The sequence below is a fragment of the Pelecanus crispus genome, chromosome 1 (assembly GCF_030463565.1).
Source record: "Pelecanus crispus isolate bPelCri1 chromosome 1, bPelCri1.pri, whole genome shotgun sequence".
In the NCBI taxonomy this organism is placed as follows: domain Eukaryota; kingdom Metazoa; phylum Chordata; class Aves; order Pelecaniformes; family Pelecanidae; genus Pelecanus; species Pelecanus crispus.
The window spans coordinates 55,191,614-55,212,938 of NC_134643.1; the positions used below are offsets into that span (position 1 = coordinate 55,191,614).

At 37.7% G+C, this 21,325-nt stretch overlaps 1 protein-coding gene across 9 annotated transcripts in view; it reads left to right on the plus strand.

Annotated features, from left to right (window-relative positions):
• Positions 1-1,766: 1,766 nt before the first annotated feature.
• Positions 1,767-21,325, plus strand: part of CNOT4 (CCR4-NOT transcription complex subunit 4) — a 45,761-nt gene continuing 26,202 nt past the window's right edge. For 3 of the 9 annotated variants that reach the window (XM_075706135.1, XM_075706142.1, XM_075706167.1), the window contains exons 1-6: positions 1,767-1,988; positions 9,689-9,886; positions 12,513-12,599; positions 13,131-13,232; positions 14,054-14,179; positions 18,735-18,859. In XM_075706135.1, the coding sequence (XP_075562250.1) occupies positions 1,815-1,988; positions 9,689-9,886; positions 12,513-12,599; positions 13,131-13,232; positions 14,054-14,179; positions 18,735-18,859 (812 nt within the window). In that variant the 5' untranslated portion in view covers positions 1,767-1,814. Of the gene's footprint in view, positions 1,989-9,688; positions 9,887-12,512; positions 12,600-13,130; positions 13,233-14,053; positions 14,180-18,734; positions 18,866-21,325 lie in introns of all 9 variants that reach the window. The other 6 variants (XM_075706147.1, XM_075706177.1, XM_075706160.1 and 3 more) reach the window with 4 other exon arrangements.

A 21,325-nucleotide genomic window follows, 5' to 3' on the forward strand; every position in this document is an offset into this window, starting at 1 on the left:
TTTTGTGGTTGTTATTTAGAGTGTGGAAGATCATAAATAGGACTGGATTTTTTGTGGTTGTTAAAATATCAACCCAAAGATACGTAAGGCTAACACTACAACATACAGAAATCTGTGAGGAAGTGTTTTGATCTCAAAACAGTCATCTTATTTCCAAGGACAGGAGTAAATGTTAGTCGTCTTTTGTCTTTGAGTAGGTGGATGTGAGAATTTGTTTCTGGACTTGCTCCTAAAAGCCCAGAGAAAGATTGGATAGTACATGATCTAGTAGTTTTTGGTTAGATATGTAAATGGGAAACTCTCTGGGAAAGGAGAGGGGATTCCAGATTGTATGTGTGTCATTAAATCATAATTGCAAACCAAGCTTCCTTGGTTTCGTTTGATAATTCTGTAACCCTACTGCAAAGGCTGAATGGATGACCTAAATGTTGTTGCAAATCTCTGATTGTTTCAAGTCTCTGATGTTTTGGGAAAGGCATAATTGTAAAAAGAATCTTGGATTTTTTCAAAACTTTTGAGCTCACTTTATTTGTAAAGAAGTGGTGTAGTTTGTTGCAGATAGTGTGACCATCCAACTATCAGTGCTGGTCACATCTCTTTCAGTTCAGTGGGTTTCTAGTTCTTTTCCTGCCCCCCCCCCCCCGTCCACCTAAAAATTCTACTGTTGCCCTTTAATTCTGTCCCATCTACATGCATGTATTATGCAGCAGATCGAGACAGCTTGATGAGATTAGATAAAACTTCAAATGTCCAGAGTGGTACTTAAGTGAAAAAAGAAAGAAGAAAACCCCCAAACTGATTGACTGTCTCAGTGATGACTGTATGTGCCTTGTTTTGAGTCTGAAAGTAACTTCTTGTGCTGCATTCTTAAACTGACAGAATAGAAGCATAACCAAATGACTGAGTTCAAGAAATGAGTTAAGAAAATGGTGACCTGAATTTTGGTTCTCTTTGAAATTCTGATCCAGAAATACTTTATTGTAGCTGCACTTTATGTTAAAACTTAGGATTTTTTTTCAACCACATGTGTATATTTGGGCTTTGTTGTGAATTGATGCTGATGAAAAGCATAAATGACTTGATGAAAGTTTGTCAAATATAGAAGGCTGTGCACCTGACAAATCTTGGCTAATGCTATAGTCCTAAGGCTGATCTCGGAGATCAATCTCTGGACCAAAAAATGAAATGGACAAAGTAATGAATCCTCCTGAGTAAGAAGCTTCCTTGGTTTCATTTGATAATTCTGTAACCCTACTGCAAAGGCTGAATGGATGACCTAAATGTTGTTCCAAATCTCTGATTGTTTCAAGTCTCTGAGCAAAAGAATAATTTGATCTTAAACATGAAGTCCTGCATTCAAGGATTTGACTTTGGGTTTGTAGAAGATTTCAAGAAAACAATAGTTAAAGGAGCTGGCAGAACTTAGAAGCAATGTATGATGTACACTGTTAGGCATTTCTTTGCGACTGTGCAGTTTGAAACCCACACAGGCTAGTGAACTGCCAAAGAAGTGCTTGCCTATCCAGGTAGGGAGGTACATCACCAGTACTATCTTTCATATTCCTGGTGTGACTCATAAGCAGGAAGAGACACTCAAGTTTATTAGGGAGTAACGTGTGTGTTAGTAGATAATTTGCATGGGGAGAAGGAAAGTGGTGAAGAGCTGAAATATTAAAAGGTGCAAATGAAAGGTTGTCAAAAGTACTAATCACTTTTTTCTTTTTTTTTTTTTTTTTTCTTGCAGACCTTCAAGTGCTGACCTTCTTGGTCTATTAAGTTATTATAAACTTTTGCTGCTCTGCGAACATATAAAGATGTCTCGCAGCCCTGATGCTAAGGAAGACCCTGTGGAATGCCCCCTTTGCATGGAGCCTCTGGAAATTGATGACATCAACTTCTTCCCTTGCACCTGTGGCTACCAAATCTGTCGTTTCTGTTGGCATCGTATCCGCACTGATGAGAATGGACTTTGTCCTGCTTGTAGAAAGGTAAATATCCTGGAACAGCGGCGTGTCTTGCACATATCACAAGGCTCTTGCATTGTGTTGGTACCAAAGACATCCTTTTCCTTCGGGGAAACATTCATCTAGTCGTGGCCTAGTTCAAGGGTGAGGTGTTGGATCTTTCAGATTCTATCTGCATACGTGTCAAAACTGTTGTGCAACGGCTAGTCTTGGTTTGTAAAATTCAGAACTGGATTAATAGGGGAAGCTGTGGATGAGAACCAAGGCATGCTGATGCTGGGAGAACTGCCAAAAAAAAAAAAAAAAATCTTTTGAGTTGGGGTGCTCATGCATTGACAAAGTCTTTTCAGAAAGGACAGTGAGGATTCCAGCATCAGGGGTTTGCTGAGGGCCAAGGTTCAGCTAAACTAGCAGAGCTGTCTGAAGCAAGCTTATAAAGCACCTGCTTATTTTGTTTGTGGCACTGGAGCTTTTAATCCATATTTTTCTGGACACTAAACATATAAAACCTTTGGAAAATATATCCAGTGGTGTTAAACTTTAAAGCATTTTGAAATCTAGGCTAAGTCTATTTGTCTAGTATTCAGATCTTGTTGCCAAATGCTTAAAGGTAGTACTTTGAGAGTCTCACTTAATTTCTCCCTGTCTCTTAATTGATGTCTGGCTGATACTTTGGTTGGCCACAACTATAAATTTCATCTTCACTAAGTTGCCTGCTTTTTCCTTTGAGTTATTTTCCTCCTCCTTTTAGTGTTCTGCTTAACCTCATTATTTCCTTACCTTCAGTGTTTAATAAAATTCTTTCTCAAGGTCGTCTTCTCTTTAATGACTTCCCTTGATTGTAACTTTCTTGCCTGGCCTTCCTCTTTTTGTAATCGCAGCTACTTATGTCCCCTCTTTCTCCTGCTATTTAATCCTACCCTCAGTTTATGCCTTTGTTGGCTTCCTGTCTCATATTACAGCTCCCTTTTCAGACCCCAAGTGATCTTACTTGGTCTCACTATCTTTATTCACTGCCACAGCTTTCTATAAGCACTTCCAGTCATATTTTCTTGTTGCTCTTTTGGGCTTTGGCTACAGTAGAGCTATCACTGCTAACCTGTGTTTGGACGCCTCTGCAAGCCTGAAGGCTATCCCACAGCAACGTATGTTTGTTAACAAATTGTGCAAATTTGCTGCAATATTTGAGCCCTGTCTTCTACAAGGAAGATCCACCTGTCATCAGCCAAATCAGTCTCCGCATGTGATACCTGCTGTAGATGACACATGCTGTATAGTAATTTTCATAATACAACTAAATTTCTAGTCTTCTGGTACAACATGAGATTTCTGGAGTTTCCTTGTCTCTGGCGTTTCATTTACCTGGATTTATTATGCTACTTTTTGGCAACAACTACTTGATTCACCTCTGCCTGTTCATTATTGGAAATTTGTGGAATATATCTGAAAAATCACAGAAGCAGCATGCTATTCACTGCCTGTGGGTATCTGAATTCTTTGAAATATGGATACTGCCATAGCTGAACTTTTTAATGTGCAATAATCTGGCATATGATTGGATGTGCAAATACTTTGCTGAAATGGATACAGTTCACTCAGAAAAACAGTTTCGGGAGAAAAGCTAAAATGAGTGCTACAGTCGGCATGAAGCACACTAACCATTCCAGGAGAGGAAGGAGACCTCTTCTTTCACAATGGATGAGGATTATGTTCTTGATACTTTCTTCACCCATGGACTGCAAGATGTTCTTGAGTAGAGTTGCAGCTATATCGCTGGATTGTAGGAGATTTGGATGGAGGAGGCTGAGGAGTGCACTCCTTTTGTGGCATAGACAAAGACATTATCCTGGAGAGACTCCATCAGGATCTTGGGAATAAATCACTTTGAGCTACACAGTTGATGGCAGCATCAAATAAGTCTGAAGAAGCTACCTTTTGAAGTGTGCTGGACCTTTGGAACCAGGTATGTGTTTTTGTGTGCAGTATGTCTAAATAGTTCCTATCTGTGTGTAGTGAGGTTTCTGGGGGAAAGAGCTAAGCAGTTTTCTGACTCGTATCTACTATGATTTATATTGGTTGTGACCACTTAAAATGCTGAAGCGCAGAAAATGGCAAAGCAACAAAATTTTTGCAGGAAAGTTTATAGTAGGTACTATGGCTTCAACAGGTACATCATATTTATAATGCATATACCAGTGCAGGATACTTACTACAAAATGGACTGTGAATAAACATATATTAAAGCAAGGCTGAGTATGTTATGCACAATTACATAATAGAAAGCTGCTATTTGTGCCCATGGTATTGAATGCAATGCGAGTTCTACAGTGGTTTGATCACTAGTCTGTGGAGGGGAGCAATGAAGAAGTTCCATATCCAGGGATTTTGGTTGAAAGGTTTGGGGAAGATTTTGGAAAAGTCTATGATAAAATAGTTTGGCTATACACTATAGTGGTACCTATGCCATTAGTTTGCTAGATCTTAACTGTGCATTGCATATATACCATTATTTTCCTAAGCTTCTCTAATTTACTTCTAACTGAAAAGATGTTACCTTGCAGTTTTTTTTACCAAGGAGAAAATACTTCTACATGCTTGAATTGTTATATAGCTTAACACTTGCATGTGCAGAATATGTTCGTGTGGTTGCAGTCAATTGAGTTAGTGTGTCTTAAGTTTCCTCCTGTGAGTAACAGTAGTAGACAAACATTTGCTTTGTTTTGATTTGTGAAAGCAAGGTGCTAGTATGAATTTAACTTGAATGCTTGTTGGGAACTAGTACTTGTTAGTCTTAACACATTACAAGCTTTCTAAACTTTGCCTGAGTCTTCTGAAATAGACTCGGAAATTGTTTAATTCATTAACTACAAAAAGTACTTCCTTTAAAAAAATAGAACTGACCTGCTTTGAATTCCCTATGCCCTTCAGAATTGTAGGTGTAGTCAATTGTAAGATGCTAAGCAAGCCTTCCTGTGTTTTCCAGTCAATTGATTTCTTAACTGTGAGTGAAATAGCTGCTAACTAGTCAAATTAGAATGAAAATATGCTGTCCTCAAAAAAGACTTCTGTAGCCAAAAGCTGGTTTACAGGTCACCAGACTCGCTGGTTCTGGTTGTAAAGCCAGTGTTTTTTATCTTTGCAGTGATTTTTCTTTTTTCTTTTAAAATTCAGCCGCATAGGTACTGTTTGTCATATGAATAATATGTACCATTTCGGTCACCTGTGTTGCTTTAATCGAGCATAGCATTCTCATACCTTAGTGTCAGTTGTTGCAATTTTTAAATCCAACAATAAAAAAAGCCTAGCTCCTTCATACTTCTTAATTGCTTTGCCCTTCCACCAAATAATATAACTTGATACACAGCTGTTTCTGTGGTGTGGCTTTGCCTTGTTCTCTGGTTCCTTGACTTAGTGAGCTTTATTTGTCCTAGCACCTCGTGTTAGAGATGGAGAGAAATAGTAAATTGCTACATTTATGAACAAGAAACTAATACGTTTTAAGCATGGTTTTGTACATGTTTCTCCTCCTCCTGCTTCTGTGTAAAAGGAACACCTGGTCTTAATGCACAGTCTCCAAATGTCAGTTGTTTCCTCTGGTGCTTTTAATCCCACAACTGAGTAGTTTGGTGCAACAATTGATATTTAGAAATATATAGGAAATGGCTATTTTTTGCTCTTGATACAAGTAGTATGGTGTATACTATGCATAAACCTTACTGACTCTCTCTGTATTTCTCATTTCAGAACCTATTCGGTAGCAAGGCAACAACTGAGAAATGTTGGTACATCCATTGTGTGGAAGGAATGTGACCCATCTGGGAATGACAAAAGCAAAGTGCTTGATAAATCCCAGCTCAGCTTTCAACAATTGGGAAAATGTGGGGAAAAAAGTCTGAAAGAAAACAAAACTTAAATGACAAGACAAACTTAGTCAGGAAGACTGAGAATTCATCAAGGGCCATCTCTGGTTAAAGAAATGAGACTGCAGAAGAAACATTCGAACTTTTGATGAAGTTCTTTTCTTGTAGGACTACCAGCAACTTTCAGTTAGTGTAAACAAAATCTGGTCACTTTCCATGTTGGCACATCTTATTCAGGTGGCTTCCATGGTTTTTGCTGAAGAGGATTTGTATAACTTCAGTGGAGGGTTGGCTAAACTTAGTCAGTGAATCAGTGATGTTGACATCTCTTAATGTCTTGTACCTGAAAATATACAAAAGCTGATAAGACTTGATGTAGCTACTGTGCTTGGATCTCAAATCCTCTACCAGCTAAGGAATCACTGATAGTAGGTTAAACAAGTATCTTATGCTTCTTGTTTTTTAAAAAAAAAAAAAAAAGTCATGTCAGTAGCATTGCCACTTCAACTGTTGTAAGACCTGAGAGCTTCTGGTACCTGTGGTCCTACCCCTGTTTTGTAGGGTTAGACAGAGAGTAAACAACAGATGAAACAGTACTGTGAGATACACCAGCAGTCAATCCACTTTGCTTGGCTTTCAGAGCCGTGTTCCACCAGCCTTCCCTGCATGTGTTCTGTCTGTAGTTGAACTATCATCTGAGTTCATGAACTTCAGCACTGTGGGAAGCAATCACTCTGAAGATGAAATCATTTATTGCCCTATTTGTAGACTGACTTTATGTCCTTGTTTGAAAGGAACAGGATTTCTAAATCTTACTGTTTTTTAGAATTAGCTTCTGAAATGTTGGTGTTGTGCTTACTTGCCTTCCTCCCTCCTTAAATGCACAATATCTCTTATCTCTCATCATGCCACACATTATAGACAGGAAAATCATCTATCACTTCTCAGTATTGTGTTTTTGATTTATTCTTGGGATTCAAGAGGTGTGCGCAGATGCATTTACAGGTCCTGCAAGTCAGGATATCCAACTACTCATATTCCTTAGAAGCATTAAACATGTCATAAGAGTGATAAACATACATATGAAACATTTCATATATAATGCAGCTCTACAGTATCTAGCGAGAACTTCTGGTGATTCTGTTGCTCAAATGTGCTGTTATCCATGGCGGCAAATCAACTGCTATACTACTTAATGACTGAAATCCTTATTCAGGCACACTCGTACTTCTGCTGAGATTTCTCTTCCCTGATTCTGAAGTTGCTGTTTAGTGTTAGCACTTCTTGTGCTCTGCTGTACAAATACAAACTACTAGTTTTACTACAGACAAATAAACATTTTTCTCAGGGTTATGCTTGAGCTGCCTGGGATGTCTCCTGACTAATGTTTAGGACCTCCAGTAGCAAATAGCTGTACAGAGAAGGAACATACTGTCTGTCTTGCTTCTCATTTGAGAATATGATCTGAATGTGGCTATACTTGGCAAGAAAGAAGCTGATGAACTTTGGCACTGTTTGCTGTAGTTTTCTTGGACCTTCAGGAACCTTCAGGAACCAACTAAAAACCATGAATTCATTTCTTGCACGGTACCAGAGAGCAGCACACTTGCAAGCCTTGCCTTGTATAGTATGGGATGTGGAGAAGGAATTAATCTGTGAAAGGATGGATTGTGGGTATGATACCACATCACTTGATGTAGGGCAAGCCATTTTATTTTTTGAACTGTATCTACCTTATACTGGTGCACTTGTTTTCTTCCCGTTCCTACCTGAACTCAGCTTGACGGTGATAACTGAATTAACTCTCTCTTTGCTGAGCAGTCTTTCTCTTCCCTAAAACAAAACAGTGTCTGTTCTTTATTCTACATGATTGACTAACACAGACTTTGAGAATCTCTTTAAATAAGTGAAGTGCCTTGCAGAATTATTCTGTATCTCTGAAGTCCTCATGGGTACATGTGTTAAAACTCCAGATAATCATTGGCTATAGCTAATCTCAAATGACCTTACTAACAAGACATTGCTGTTCATCAAGTACATTGTGAAATCTGTATAAGGTATTCAGTGTTACTTGTGAATAACATAACTTTTTAAGAAACGGTACAGTTTTAGCTGTTCTTCAAGAGTAATATGAGTCCTTATTGTGTTTTCGTGTTAAGGACTTAGTTGTGTACCTTTGGCTACTGCTAAAGGATCTTACAAGTTTAAATTCCTTTGTGATACTAAAAACATGTTTCAGAGGCTTGGTGTTAACCATGAGATGCCATCTGCTGAAGTCGACTGCAGCATATTTTCAGAAGATGTCTCAAGTATAGCATAATGATGCTGAACTTTAAAATCTTCAAACTGTAAAATGGATCTTGTTTTGTTTGGGGATGTACTCAGAAGACTACTACGTCTGAGCACTTGGTGGCTCTTTCAGTAGCATCATACAAGTATGAGGAATATATGCTTTTAACTTAAACCTTATTTTAATCTGCTGCTGTAGATTTTTCTCAGGTCATTTAGTATGACAACTAGTTTTGTATTCTACCATTAATAGAGAACAGTCAGGAAAAAGTTAAATTCATTTTTGTTGGACTTGCACACTGAAACCTTTGGTTATGGTAGTACAGGCAAAGAACTTAGTTCAATGTATTCATGAGCTTAACTTCTTTAAGTCTTTACCTTAATGCATATCTCCTGTACTCTTCTCATTTTTTACTTCATCTCAGTGTTTACAAACAGTTTTTATTTGAGATATATATTTTTATATATTTGCTTCTGTGCTTAGCATTGCTTTATATTTAAAGTGTGAAATCTAACTTTTCTGTCTGAGAAAACTGGGACAGGTAAGGAGTATGGGACTGCTTTGAGGAGTAATAGGGAGCAGAGGACAGTGCACTGTAGTCGACAAGACCAGGCTAAAATAGTTCCTTTATAGCAATGCTCTGCACAAATAGAGCAATCTTTCTAGGTAACGCTGAGGACACTTGTACTTCTGCTAGATACTTTTGAGATTAAAATCTACAGTGTTATGTCTGTGTTTGAGGAGTTATCTGTAGATGATAATCTTGAGGTTAAAAATGCACCTTTGTCCAGGGAAGATAAAGCCCAAGTTTCAAACTGGTACACAAGCATGGCAAGAATACTATTAAATCAATATGCAGTAACTGTATTGAAAACTGTCTCTTCACTAGAAGTTAACCATGTAAAGATTGAGCTGTGTAATGGTGCTACTGTCTTGAACTTGGTGGGCCACTGAAATTACATTTGTATTTTGATTTCTTATCCTGTAGTCTTTCCTTTGTAAGTATCTTAAGTTTCCAAATCTGTATCAGACAACTAAATATGAAGTGAATATGCAGGGCATGCTTTCATCCTGCTTACTATGCTATGTTAGTGAAATCTTAACAGGATGTGTTGGCTGTCGTGTTGCAGCTGCCTGTAGCGTTACCTAACTGACTAGGCAGCTGAGTTAGAATGTGGCTATTGCCCAAATCAGTATTATGTCTATAAATAGGAGAATTCCATGAAAATATGCAAGATGTTCACCTTTCCCAAAGGAATGAATAGAATTATAGAATCATAGAATGCTTTGGGTTGGAAGGGACCTTTAGAGCTCATCTAGCCCAACCCCCCTGCAGTGAGCAGGGACAGCTTTAACTAGATCAGGTTGCTTGGAGCCCCATCCAACCTGACCTTGAATGTTTCTAGGGATGGGGCCTCCACTACCTCTCTGGGCAACCTGTAATATGGCTGGCTATAACAATCGGAACAGTATAACAGAAGAAAGAAATTTGTGCATTAAAACATTGAGGCTAATGATTTTCAAATGCATTGTTTCTTACATGGGTTGTTTTTAATGGTATATGTTATATTTAGCCATATCCAGAAGATCCAGCAGTGTACAAACCACTCTCCCAGGAAGAGCTGCAAAGGATAAAAAATGAAAAGAAACAGAAACAAAATGAGAGGAAACAGAAGATATCAGAGAATCGCAAACATTTGGCCAGTGTACGGGTTGTACAGAAGAACCTTGTCTTCGTGGTAGGGCTGTCTCAGCGCCTAGCAGATCCAGAGGTGAGCGGTTCACACTTGCAGATCTTGCTCTTAACTTACTGTAAAGAATCATTTGCAATACCCGTGTACCCACCCATGTCTGTCTCCCTGATGAGTACGAAATGAAGCATCACTGAAAAGGTTCACTGCTGCTGAGGCCCCCCTTCTTCAGGGAACCTACTCAGCTTCCTCCTCCAACGTAACCTCAATAAGTGTTTGTCTTTGCTTTTGGGAGTACAGATGCTCTATTTTTTTAAGGAAATTGTTCTTTGTATTTGTTTAAAAATGGCTTGTTGTTAAAGTAAAAATAAGGTTAAGGATTTTTTTAGGTACTTATTTTCCTAGGCTGGAACTATACAGCTGTGTTGTGCACCACCAATTCTAAAATGGGAGCTTGGTTGGATTATCAAGAACAAATATAAAGTATAGCACAAACCTGTAGGGACAGAAATAAAAAGCCAACACTTGATGTGTAACTAGGAAGGAGCATAATGGTGATGTCAGTTGAGGGGAAAAAAATTAGTAAGAGGAAGACCCAGGAAAGAGTTGGCTTGCTACTCTGCATCATCAAAAAGAACCTTTTCATTTGAGAAAACTGACTGTGTTTAAAATGTTTTATTTACTTCCATCATCAGTCAGCTGCAGGTGGCTAATGGAATTAGTGCTAATGAGTAAAAGTACCCTGAGTTAGAATATGGAGGGAAGGTACTACAGGGTAAGATAGATGTTTTCAAAACTACTGTGTCAAGTTAAATTCACCTGACCAGACTAAATTGTCTGGGGAAATCTCAAATAGAGGTGGCTGTTTCTGAGGACTCACAGAGTATGGGCTGCATTTTGGTAGAGTGGGAAAGAACAAATGTAAAAAGCAGCTTTCAGTGGAGGGGAAAAAAGGGGGGATATGAAGGGAGCTGATCTGGTGTATAACACTCCAGTTTCTACACGAATATAGCAACAAGTATTTGCAAGTAACTGTCAACACTGGCTTGGGGCTATTTATTACTGAAAAATATACTTGATTTCTTTGACCAGATAGAGGATTTGTGAGTAAGAGAAATAGTAGTATGTGCAGGTTTTTTTTTTTTTAACCTCAAATAATTCCACACTGAATACTTGAAGTAATTAGAAGTGGGTTTATTGGTGTAGTAAGGGAGGGGTTCCTAGGTTTGGTGGGAGTACTATTCTCATTGACATATGAGAAGATATATTCAATTAAAGTTTTCCACTTAAGCAGGCAAAAAAACCTCCTGCACAAATAAAGATGATTTGGAAAGGGCAGACTGGCTGCTCTTTGCTGTTTCTGGAAACAGATCTGTGGATCAAAATGGAGTACAGGTGGATCCACTTCTGTTGACATGCTCTTGTGACAAGTGTGAAGGCCATGCTGCCATAATCTTAATCAGGAGTGTAATCTGGAAGACACTTGAAGAAACTCTTCCATTTTGCTCAGGATTGTCAGTCTCCTCTGGAATGATGCCTGCCAGTGGGTGTAGGATCTTTCAAGAGAGTGTAGATCAAGTGAAGAGCACTCCGAGACCAGTGTGTGACTGGTTTTCTATACAACATGCCCTGTAGTTCTACAGGATGTTCCAAATGTGATTAATGCTGTTAGATCTTGAAGACAGTGATGCTCCCTTGAGAAGGGAGAGGAGGCGGTTAGGTAAAGAAGTTCTTGGATCAGTACAGTTTAACTGTACTGTCCAGTGTTAATATGAAGACGGAGTTGGGGAAACAAATCTTCATTTATAAACTCTCAGGTTACTGTCTAGAACTAGAAATACCCTTAGCTTACCCAGCTTCAGCCTGAGTAGTCAGTACTTCTGCACCTCTGTCCATCATGGGGATAGAAAAAGAAAGGCTTTTGACATACATTGCCAATTCTATTGGCACACAGGTAACTGTTACTCAACCGAGTTGCTTAATATGCTAGAGATGCTTTGCACAGGATCCCTAAATGGTATGTTAGTAATTACTGATGCAAGGAAGGACAAGAGAGGAGTTTTGTTTTTTGTTCTTCAGGGATGTGATAGTCACTCATTCATTTCAGCATGATCTTGATTCTGAAACGTTTTTCTTGCCCCTGGGAAGTGTCATATATTGTCTTCCTGTACTTAGTCCCTGAAACTGGTCTTCTGAAAACTTGAGGCTGTCTCGAGCTAATTGGTTTACTCTCCCTCTATTTGGAGTGGGGCAAGTGAGTCAGGATTCAGCATTTTTTTCCTAGCAGTTAATATATCTGAATGCAAGTATAAGGTGGTTCTTTATTTTAAAACTGGAATGAATGTGATTTTTATTTTTTCCTCAAATTATAAAATAAATATGTACAGGAATATTTCATGCTGAAAGGGATGTATCTTGCCAGGGTAGGGTTTGGGTAATCTGAGTACTGAAAGAAATTTTAAAAATACAACATAAAATGTGGAATACCCCTCACTTACATTCTTTACTGCAGTGGCAACATACTCTGTATTGCAAGTAACCATGTTTTACATTGGAAAACAAATCTACATCTACATGTTCTTCTCTTTGTAGAAGGGACCTGGTTTTTATTAGTTAAAGGCTTTAGTTGCACAGTTACACAGAAGAATAAGTACAGCCCTGTATGAATTAACTTTCAGTATACCACTTTAACTTTCTTTTCTTGTAGGTTTTGAAACGACCAGAATATTTTGGGAAGTTTGGTAAAATACATAAAGTTGTCATTAATAACAGCACATCATATGCAGGCTCACAGGTAAGTCAGAGGCCCTTGTGGGTTTTTTATCCCTTTAGAGAAAGTACACGTGTGCAGAGTGAATCTGGGGCTTCCTATTTCTGATTGAGCAACAGGTGAAAGTAGTAAAAAGAAAAAAAATACAGCATTGCAAAAATCAAATTACTGTTAAGTTACTGAGGCATTGTCCAACTAGACTCTCAAAGTTGGATGCAAGATGCAATGTAGAAAGATTAAAAACGGGGAGACAGGATGAGAACCTTCAAAGAAGCAGCAATGTGGCATTTATTCACTAACATGCATTTCAGGGATCAAATAACTTTAAGCGTTTTTAGAACTTTAAGCAACATTTTGATGCATTTCTTCTTTTCCCCAGTCTTTATGCATAACATCTAAATTTTTATGAATTCTACCATTTTTCTCAGTTTTCCTGTTAAAAACATCTAGCTGTGAATATTCCAGTTTATGAAGTGAGCTGCTAAAAAAGCAACTTAGTGTTCTGGTCTGTCTGTGGGGAGGGAAAAAAAAAATGGTATGGTTTTTTTTTTCTAGGGTCCAAGTGCCAGTGCATATGTTACCTACATCCGGTCAGAAGATGCTCTCCGAGCCATACAATGTGTCAATAATGTGGTGGTAGACGGCAGAACACTTAAGGTGGTAATATTTTTACATTCTTATGTATATGTGCTAGGACACTAATATCAGTGCATAGTATAAAATTTTATTTGTATGGATATGCTTGTGTTGATGAATGAAAATGTCCACTTCATTCGGTATTGGGTTTTGACCTGTTTTCCTAGCATTAAGCACAACGTGGAAGTTCAGTGAGCTTCCAGCAGGCAGTGTTTTAGGGGGTTAGCAGGTAACTTCTTAAAATGAAAGTTTGAGACAAAGAATGAGATGCGCCATCTCCCCTTTCCCACAGTGGCTGCAAAAGCTGTATAGCTTAATAGCATAGTGTGAAAACCTGATTATTTGCTTTTACAGAGCATTTCTGTAGTCCAAACACCACACCTCTCAAAAGCTCCCTGGGAAATGCAAGGTTTTTTTGTTTTGGTATCTGTGTAAACAGGTATTCAGGCTGACTTGGCCAAATCGGTGGCTATAGAAAATCATCTAGTTAATACTCATTTCCTGACCCTGCTACAAAACATTACTCAGTTTCATGTAATACAAACTCATAACTACTTATTTGACTTCTTATGATTTTGAATGCAAGTATTTACTGAGGCTCTTATTTTGGTGTTTATTTAGATTGGATGAAAATAGAAATACACCCTAATTATCTAATCCTCAAGGATATAGATTTCTTACAAATGGACTTCCTAGTCCATCTGCATCAAAAAATGCATTATGATAGAACTCCAAATCTTGGGAAGGATTTTTTTTTTTTGCAAATACAGCTTTTTTTTTTCTTATACTGTAAAAGGTGTTATTAAACTCCAGTAATTAACTAATGATTTTTTTTTCTTCAGGCATCATTAGGTACAACAAAATATTGCAGTTATTTTCTAAAAAATATGCAGTGTCCAAAACCAGACTGCATGTATCTACACGAGCTGGGAGATGAAGCAGCCAGTTTCACAAAAGAGGAAATGCAGGTAAGTGTAATGAATGGGAAACACATGAAATGTGGCATGTACGTATTTTATTGTATATAATTTAGTCTAATATATGTATAATGTAGCCTTTTGCTGAATGTTATGGCAGAGATGAATTTTGAAATCCAAAAGGTGATTAACCAGTTGGATATTGGAAGTGAGCAGTTTAGTTAAATTTTCTCATTGCATGCTGCTTTTAAAGGCTGAAAAGTCCACTGAGTGTTCATGAGTCTAAAAGGTGGAGATAAACTCTTAGCAAAGAATTCAAATAACCTTGAGTTAGCTACTTGTTGTTTGTTCATACCAATGCAGGGTAAAAAGAAAGAAGTTAGTGCAGATCTGGGTTTTCCTGTAGGTTTTGTGTGTGTGTGGCCAGTTACCATGGCTTGACTATTGTACTGTGATTTGACCATGGTGTTTGAATTCTGATATCCCTTTTAGCCTGTGAAGAGTATAGAAATCTTCTGGAAATAAAGCACTGAGGGTAACTCTAATAGAGCATAAATACTGCTGTGGAGATTTTTTGACTATCTCAACATCAAAATGCTTATTATCTAGGGTAGGGAAGCAAGTGAATGGATAGCTTTACTTCCTCAAAGGTGGTGCATTCTGAGGTCTTTTGGGTCTGTGTCTGTCCGTCTACATGAGGTATGGTAAGGCTTTTAAACTCAATCTCAAGTATGCTAGCCTTGTATCCATGCTGTAATTTTGGCATGTGGTCTGTCCGTGAAGCAGGTGGTCCCCACCCCTAGTGATAGCACAAAAGTACAAGTAGGTTTTATTTCATGTGTTAGGCTGAGGTAAGCCAGAGAGTAAGGAAGAATGTCCATATCTATTAAACACTTCTTCCACAAATTAGCAGTTATTTCTGAGGATTTCAGCTACATTTTCATAAATTAAAAGAATACCGTGCTGGTTCAGATGAACAGTCCCTGTAGTATATATTTTGTTGCAGCGAATGGCAATAGGAGGTAAAATTCAAGGAGAACTTGCAAACCAGGCCACCTTCCCTGTTCATTTCCCTGTATTTCTCCCACCACCTAGATCCGTTATACGTGTTTGAGGGTATGTTCCCGTCTAGGCTTTTTGGTTTTTTTTATAGAGCTGTCAGCCCTAAGTAACCTGCTGATATTGTCAACCCTATAGTCTTTTGTGGCAGCAAGTCCCAGAAGTTCACCAGCTGTTTTGTAAAGTACTTTCTTTTGCCTGTGTTAAACTATCTCCAGTTAGTTTTGTTGAGTGTCACCTAGTCTTAGCATGATAATGAAAGCAAAACCCTTATTTGCCTTATCCATTGGCTTTGTGATGTTGTAAAACTTGATCTTATCTCTCAGCCTTCTCTCCAAATCACACAGTTTCTGGACTTTTACACTTCTTCGTAAAGCAGTTCCTCCCTTTCTGTGATAATTTTTGTTGCCCTTCTCTGTAACTTCCAACTGTGTCCTCCTCAAGATGCAGAGGTCAGATGTGCCATACTCATGATGTGGGGGAAGCAAAGTTTAATACAGCAGTCCTCAATGTTTTGTGTAGTGTGGTGGTGGTGGGTTGGTGTTTGTTTGGGTTTTGTGGTTCTGGGTTTTTTGTTGTTGTTGGTTTGTGGTGTTTGGGGTTGGGTTTTTTTTTTTTTTTTGTTTTGGGTGGTTTTTTTTTGAAGTGCCCTTCCTAATGATGCCCAGCACATTTTTTTGTGTTTGGTTGCCAGTGCATAATCAACTAACAGTTTCAAAGATCTGTTGGCAGTAACCTCAGTATCTCTTTTCTGAGCTGTAATGGCTAGTTCAGAGATCAATAGAGCATTAGTATGGCTTAGGCTACTCTTTCCTTGGTGTGTTACCTGACATGTTTCTGGTGAAGCTTATTTGCCACCTTTTTGCCTATTTACAGAGTTCTCTGGGGTTCTTTTGGAGTTCCTCATTATCAGCATGGCAGCTTACTACCCAAAGAGCTTGGTATTGTCAGCAAAGAACGTGCTCTTCACTCCTTTCTCATGCATACTGATGGTGGTGCATAAAACTGATGCCAGTCATCAGTCCTCATCACTTGCTTCTGCACCCTAAAAGAGTGACCAGGAAGTCTTACCTTTGCTTTTCTGTCTTTGAATCAGCTTCAATCCACACAAGAACCTTTCCTCTATCCCAGGGCAGCTTCGTAAATAACTTCTGGTGTGAAACCTTATCAAAGGCTTTTATGTAAACTTTGTAGATCTTCTTTATTTATGCTTATTGACACTATCATAAAATTCCATGAGTGGATTATACTTGATCTTGGTGACTTAAATGAATCTTCCTTTCTTGTTCCTTGTTACATTTCTTAAACTTTCTTCTTGATTTCATATTGTTTTCTTGGAAATAATGGAAATTACACAACTATTGAAAAGTGCATTATGCGTTCAGTGTACCAGCTTTCTGGGGTTTGCGTTAGTGTCAATAAATTTACAGGTCCATTCAATGAGATTGAATGTTCATTGTCACAGACCTTGATTCTCTGTTTAAAAAAAAAAAAAAAAAAAATTGTCAATGGATGAACTTGCGTTCTAAGTTCAATAATTGTTGATAGAGCTAAACATTGTGACAAACTGAAAAGAACTGGTAGAACTCCAGGAAATCACTGAAAGTGAAGTTGGGAATTTAGGTAAGGTAGGCTGGAGATGCTAAGTTTGGCCTCTGGATTGCTTTTTATAAAATAAAGCATGATTACTGCCAGCTTCTGTATAGGATTTTAATCTTGTTTCTTTCTTACATTTATGTGACACATAAGTGAGCTTAGGACTGGCCTGATGTTCCTGGCCATGACATTCAGTCTTTTGCTACTGAAGTCTTAAGCACGATGAGCTATCCAGGGAGGTTTCTTCTTACTCGGCTGCTTAATGTTTGCAGTGCAGATCTGTGCATCTGAGCTAGTTGCTTATATTCTATCCATAGCAGATGGTGAAAGAAGCATTTCCAGGGTGCAGTGTATATCATAAAATTTGCATTTGGGTGAACCACACTCTAGAACCACACTTTTTTCTACTGTAGGTAGTAGCTGGGGTGTAGACACTGACAAAGTTGGGTAGGATGATGCATACACCACATGTTTTAGTGTCCTTTTTTTGAGGGTTGTGTAGGTTGATTACATAGAGAAAGACACATTCAGGAACCAACCAGTTATGGAGAACTGGAGAATTAAGTAGCAAAAAACTGGAGATATTTATAGCGTTTGACTGACTTGGAATATTCAAATGGAATATGCAGTTGCCCTCCTAAAGGAGCCCATAAGGGAATTTAATTTCTCAGCAGTACTGTTTTTTGAATTTTGTCAAATATTGCTACTTAATTTTTTTTAAAGCAAGTAATAGTTTTCTTTTAGATTCTGATATTTTTCTAGGAGGATGTCCATATTGCCTGTGCATCAATTCCATTCCTGTTCCAACAAAATATTTATAAAGGGGATGAATTAAGTAATGTACAAATGTTAATTTTTAGGTGTACAAGTAGTGTGAGACCTTTTAAATTGATACTGAAGATGTGATGGATAATAACATTATCTAAGTTCCAGACTTAAGATTCAGAAGGCCTGACTAAAATCTTCACACTTGTTTCCTTTGCTTAAAGGACATCTTTTAGTACCTGGAAACTCTAGATAAAAGCTATTGGCAACTTCAAATTCACTGCTCTATTTTGCATCTTGAGTCTACTCATTACAATACTTAACTTGCAAATAGTAATTCTTAGGTTAGAGTGGTATAACAACACACAAAAAATGTGAATGCTCATCTTGAATTTGTTTCAGATATCTCTTTAAATGTTGGGGGGGGTGGATCTTGCTGGTTTTGTTTTAAATATTTAGCTACAGAATGTTATAATGAGCTAGACTGAAAAATGCTCTCTTCATTTCAATATTCTGGAGTTGGATTGGGCCTCCTCAATTTCTGAAAGCAAGAAACTGTTCTCAGTTAACCAGTTCAATTAGTCAAAAGAATATTTCAATTTTTCTGTTATTAAAAAGAATGATTTATCAGTTATTGCTCAGAATATACCCCTTGTTATGTGATAGTTAACACTCAAACCATCTCAGCTGTTTTTGTTAAGCCAATATAAAATGACTTCCATTTTGGAACTTATGGTTTAAGAGAGACACTCTTTACTCCTTCCCGTCTTCTGAAAAGCTTAGTATGGTTGATATATCAAATGCAGACAGCCTTGGAGATTTAGCTGTTCGTGATTTAGAAGGTATATTGTGAAGCTCTTGATTAAAACTGAAGAGCAAGTTCTAATAAGGCTGTAACTATTTTTCTGCTTTAGAAGTCTCCAAAGCAATTACAAATTGGTGAATACATCCAAGGGATTTCTAGGCAAGCTTTAGATTCATTGAGATCATGTCTATGCTGAGATTGTAAAGCACTGGTTTGAGTTTGTCAGGAGTGACCTGTTAAGTTGTTAAACCTCAATTACTAAGCTTTGGGACATACATATGTACATTAATAAATAATTTTTTTATATAAATCTATATATATCTATCTATAAAAATATCTATTAAACCAGTATTCATTCATCGTGAGTTTCTCTTTCCTTAGGCGGGAAAGCACCAGGAATATGAACAGAAACTACTGCAAGAATTATACAAACTAAACCCCAACTTTCTCCAATTATCTACGGGTACAGTTGACAAGAACAAGAACAAAGTGACAGCACTGCAGAGGTATGATGCACAAGTACTAATGCTGGACTACCTGGCTATGCTTTCTTTCTGTTTTTTCCTGAAGAAAACTTTTCTTACTCCTATTGCACCCCCCAAGTTGCCTGCTCTTTTTCATGGCTATTACGTGATAAACTCTATCTGTGTGGACATATATGCACCACTTTGTTCTAATACAAAGTGAGTGGGAGTCTTAGTAAGGAAATGTTTTTCTGTTGTGTGCATTTGGATCATGAGTTCAGAACGAGGTATTCTTATTCTGAAAGACTTTGTATTTTATATTTGCATGAATACATAATATTTATGAAAGACCAGATGTCAGCTTTCTTGGTGTGGTGTTATGATCAATGCAGTCTGTACTCTCACATCTGGGACACCTTATAGTCTTGATATGTGGTTTTTATTGTGTTTTTTACATTATGATTTATAGTGCAGTCCTTACATTAGGTGTAAGGACCTTGGAAATTGAAAGTAAAATCAGTTTCTTTTGTGTGAGTGAGAATTCACAAGATGTGAGTAAAAGATTTCTTGCTTTCATCAAGTAAACTGAAGTGATATATCTTTCCTTGTGTTGTCATTGCAGATATCACTTATTACTGCTTAAAATAATACTCTGTTGAAGTAGTTTGTTCAGTAAGTTATGAAAATAATCTGTCCATATGAGTACATAGTCATGCAAAGAGAAATGAAAGCCTACGGTCATCAGTCCTTATGTGAATTATCCACTCAAATGTCATATTTAAGATAAAGAAATAAAACCCGTTAATTTCCTCCACTCCTTTTTATAGGATTTTCATAAGGAGATGGGCAGAGTGGAATGCAAAAGTTAGATTGCACTTCATGTGCACCTTGGTCTTGTAATCAGGGTTTGTGTTGTGTGCCAGTTTATCCACTCTTGAATTTTTCAGACAATAATATGCCACTGGCAGCATCACTGCACAACAGTTTAAGCAAGAAAGTGGGTAATATATCTAAAATACTGCCAATGGAGCTTGAATAAGCAGAATATAATTCTGAGAACTGGTATCCCAGCTGGTATACTGGGATTATTTTCTTTAACTTCTGGAGGAAGTGTCATATGCTCTTTGACTGCAAGTGGTTAGGACCTCCAGTTGGATCTTTTCTTAAGGACTGTGCCACTTCTTATTTCTTGGGCACCGGTTCAATATTGACTTGGAAGGTAGAGTGCAGCAAGTAAAGCAAATAGACCACTTTCTGCATTTGGGTATTGATTATTTTATGTTCAAAGTCTGAACTAATCTTAACTTGAAACCTAATTAGATCCCAGCAAAACAAATGATACCAGTGAGGAAAAAATGCTCTATCTGAAACTGCAGCAAACTTTTAAGCCTTCAGAAAGCAATTATGAGTTGGAGCTTTGCGAGTCTGCGGTGCTAACATTTTGGCACTTGTGGAAAAAATGGCATGTTACTCTAAAGGCAGCAAGTGGTCTGGAGTTAATTTCTCTTGTCAGCTGAACAACATCATCACAACATAGACTATGTTCTTTGATAATGCCTAGGCACTGCCTTTTGGGTTGCAAAGTGAATTTCTTGCAGCTGGGATTTTGAAATGTTTCTTCAAGTCCCATCTCATCAGTACAAAATGTAGCTTGTGAGCTGGTGAATGTGTGTTGTTCTCCTTCACAGCTTTCTACCCAATTGGGTTCTCGTTTTTGTCTGATTCATTGATATGATATTAATATTTCTGGCAGTTTGTCAGAGGCTCTGACAGTTTTGTGGCTGTTCTTGTGTTTCTGGGGTGCAGGATTTCTGTTTCACTCTGGAATTGAACAGAAGTTGAATTCTAAAGAATAGATGTTTAATTATAAATATCCAATAGTAGAAAACAGTTTCTTAAACTATGCATAAATACTTTTTCACAGTTGTGTTCTAATTTGAAAGGCCCTACTCACAGACTTTTTCTTACTGCTGAAGGCAAATGTTAAAATCCCCCAGTGCCACTTTGTATATGGGTACTCATCTCTTGGTATGTCACTTGATAGTCATGGTGACTGCATTCTCTTAAGAATAGAGGTATATTCCGCATTTAAAACAGATCAAGCTCGCTTCCCCTGCCCCTGCTGACCTTTTCCTAAAGAACTGAAATGAATCCTTTCTTATGCTACAAGTGGAAACACTTGTTAAGCACTTGCTGGTCTTTTAGAGAACAGCCCTTTAGAAGCATGCAGCTTTACACTTAACCAAAACAAAAAAAACCACAGAAAAACACACCACAAAACATAAAAGTTTCTTTCTCTTTACCTTTCTCCTTGGATGCACAATTGACTTTTAACTGTCACCTTTTGAAATTATTTTTAGTGTAGAGATGGCTTTGCACTGCAATGGACGTATATTTTGATATTTAAAATAGACCTGTTAATGGATTGAAAGTCTTGTTACATCTAGATTACAGCTCATTTTTAAGGGTGAGAATATTGAATGACTGACATTGCGCTGATGATAACGT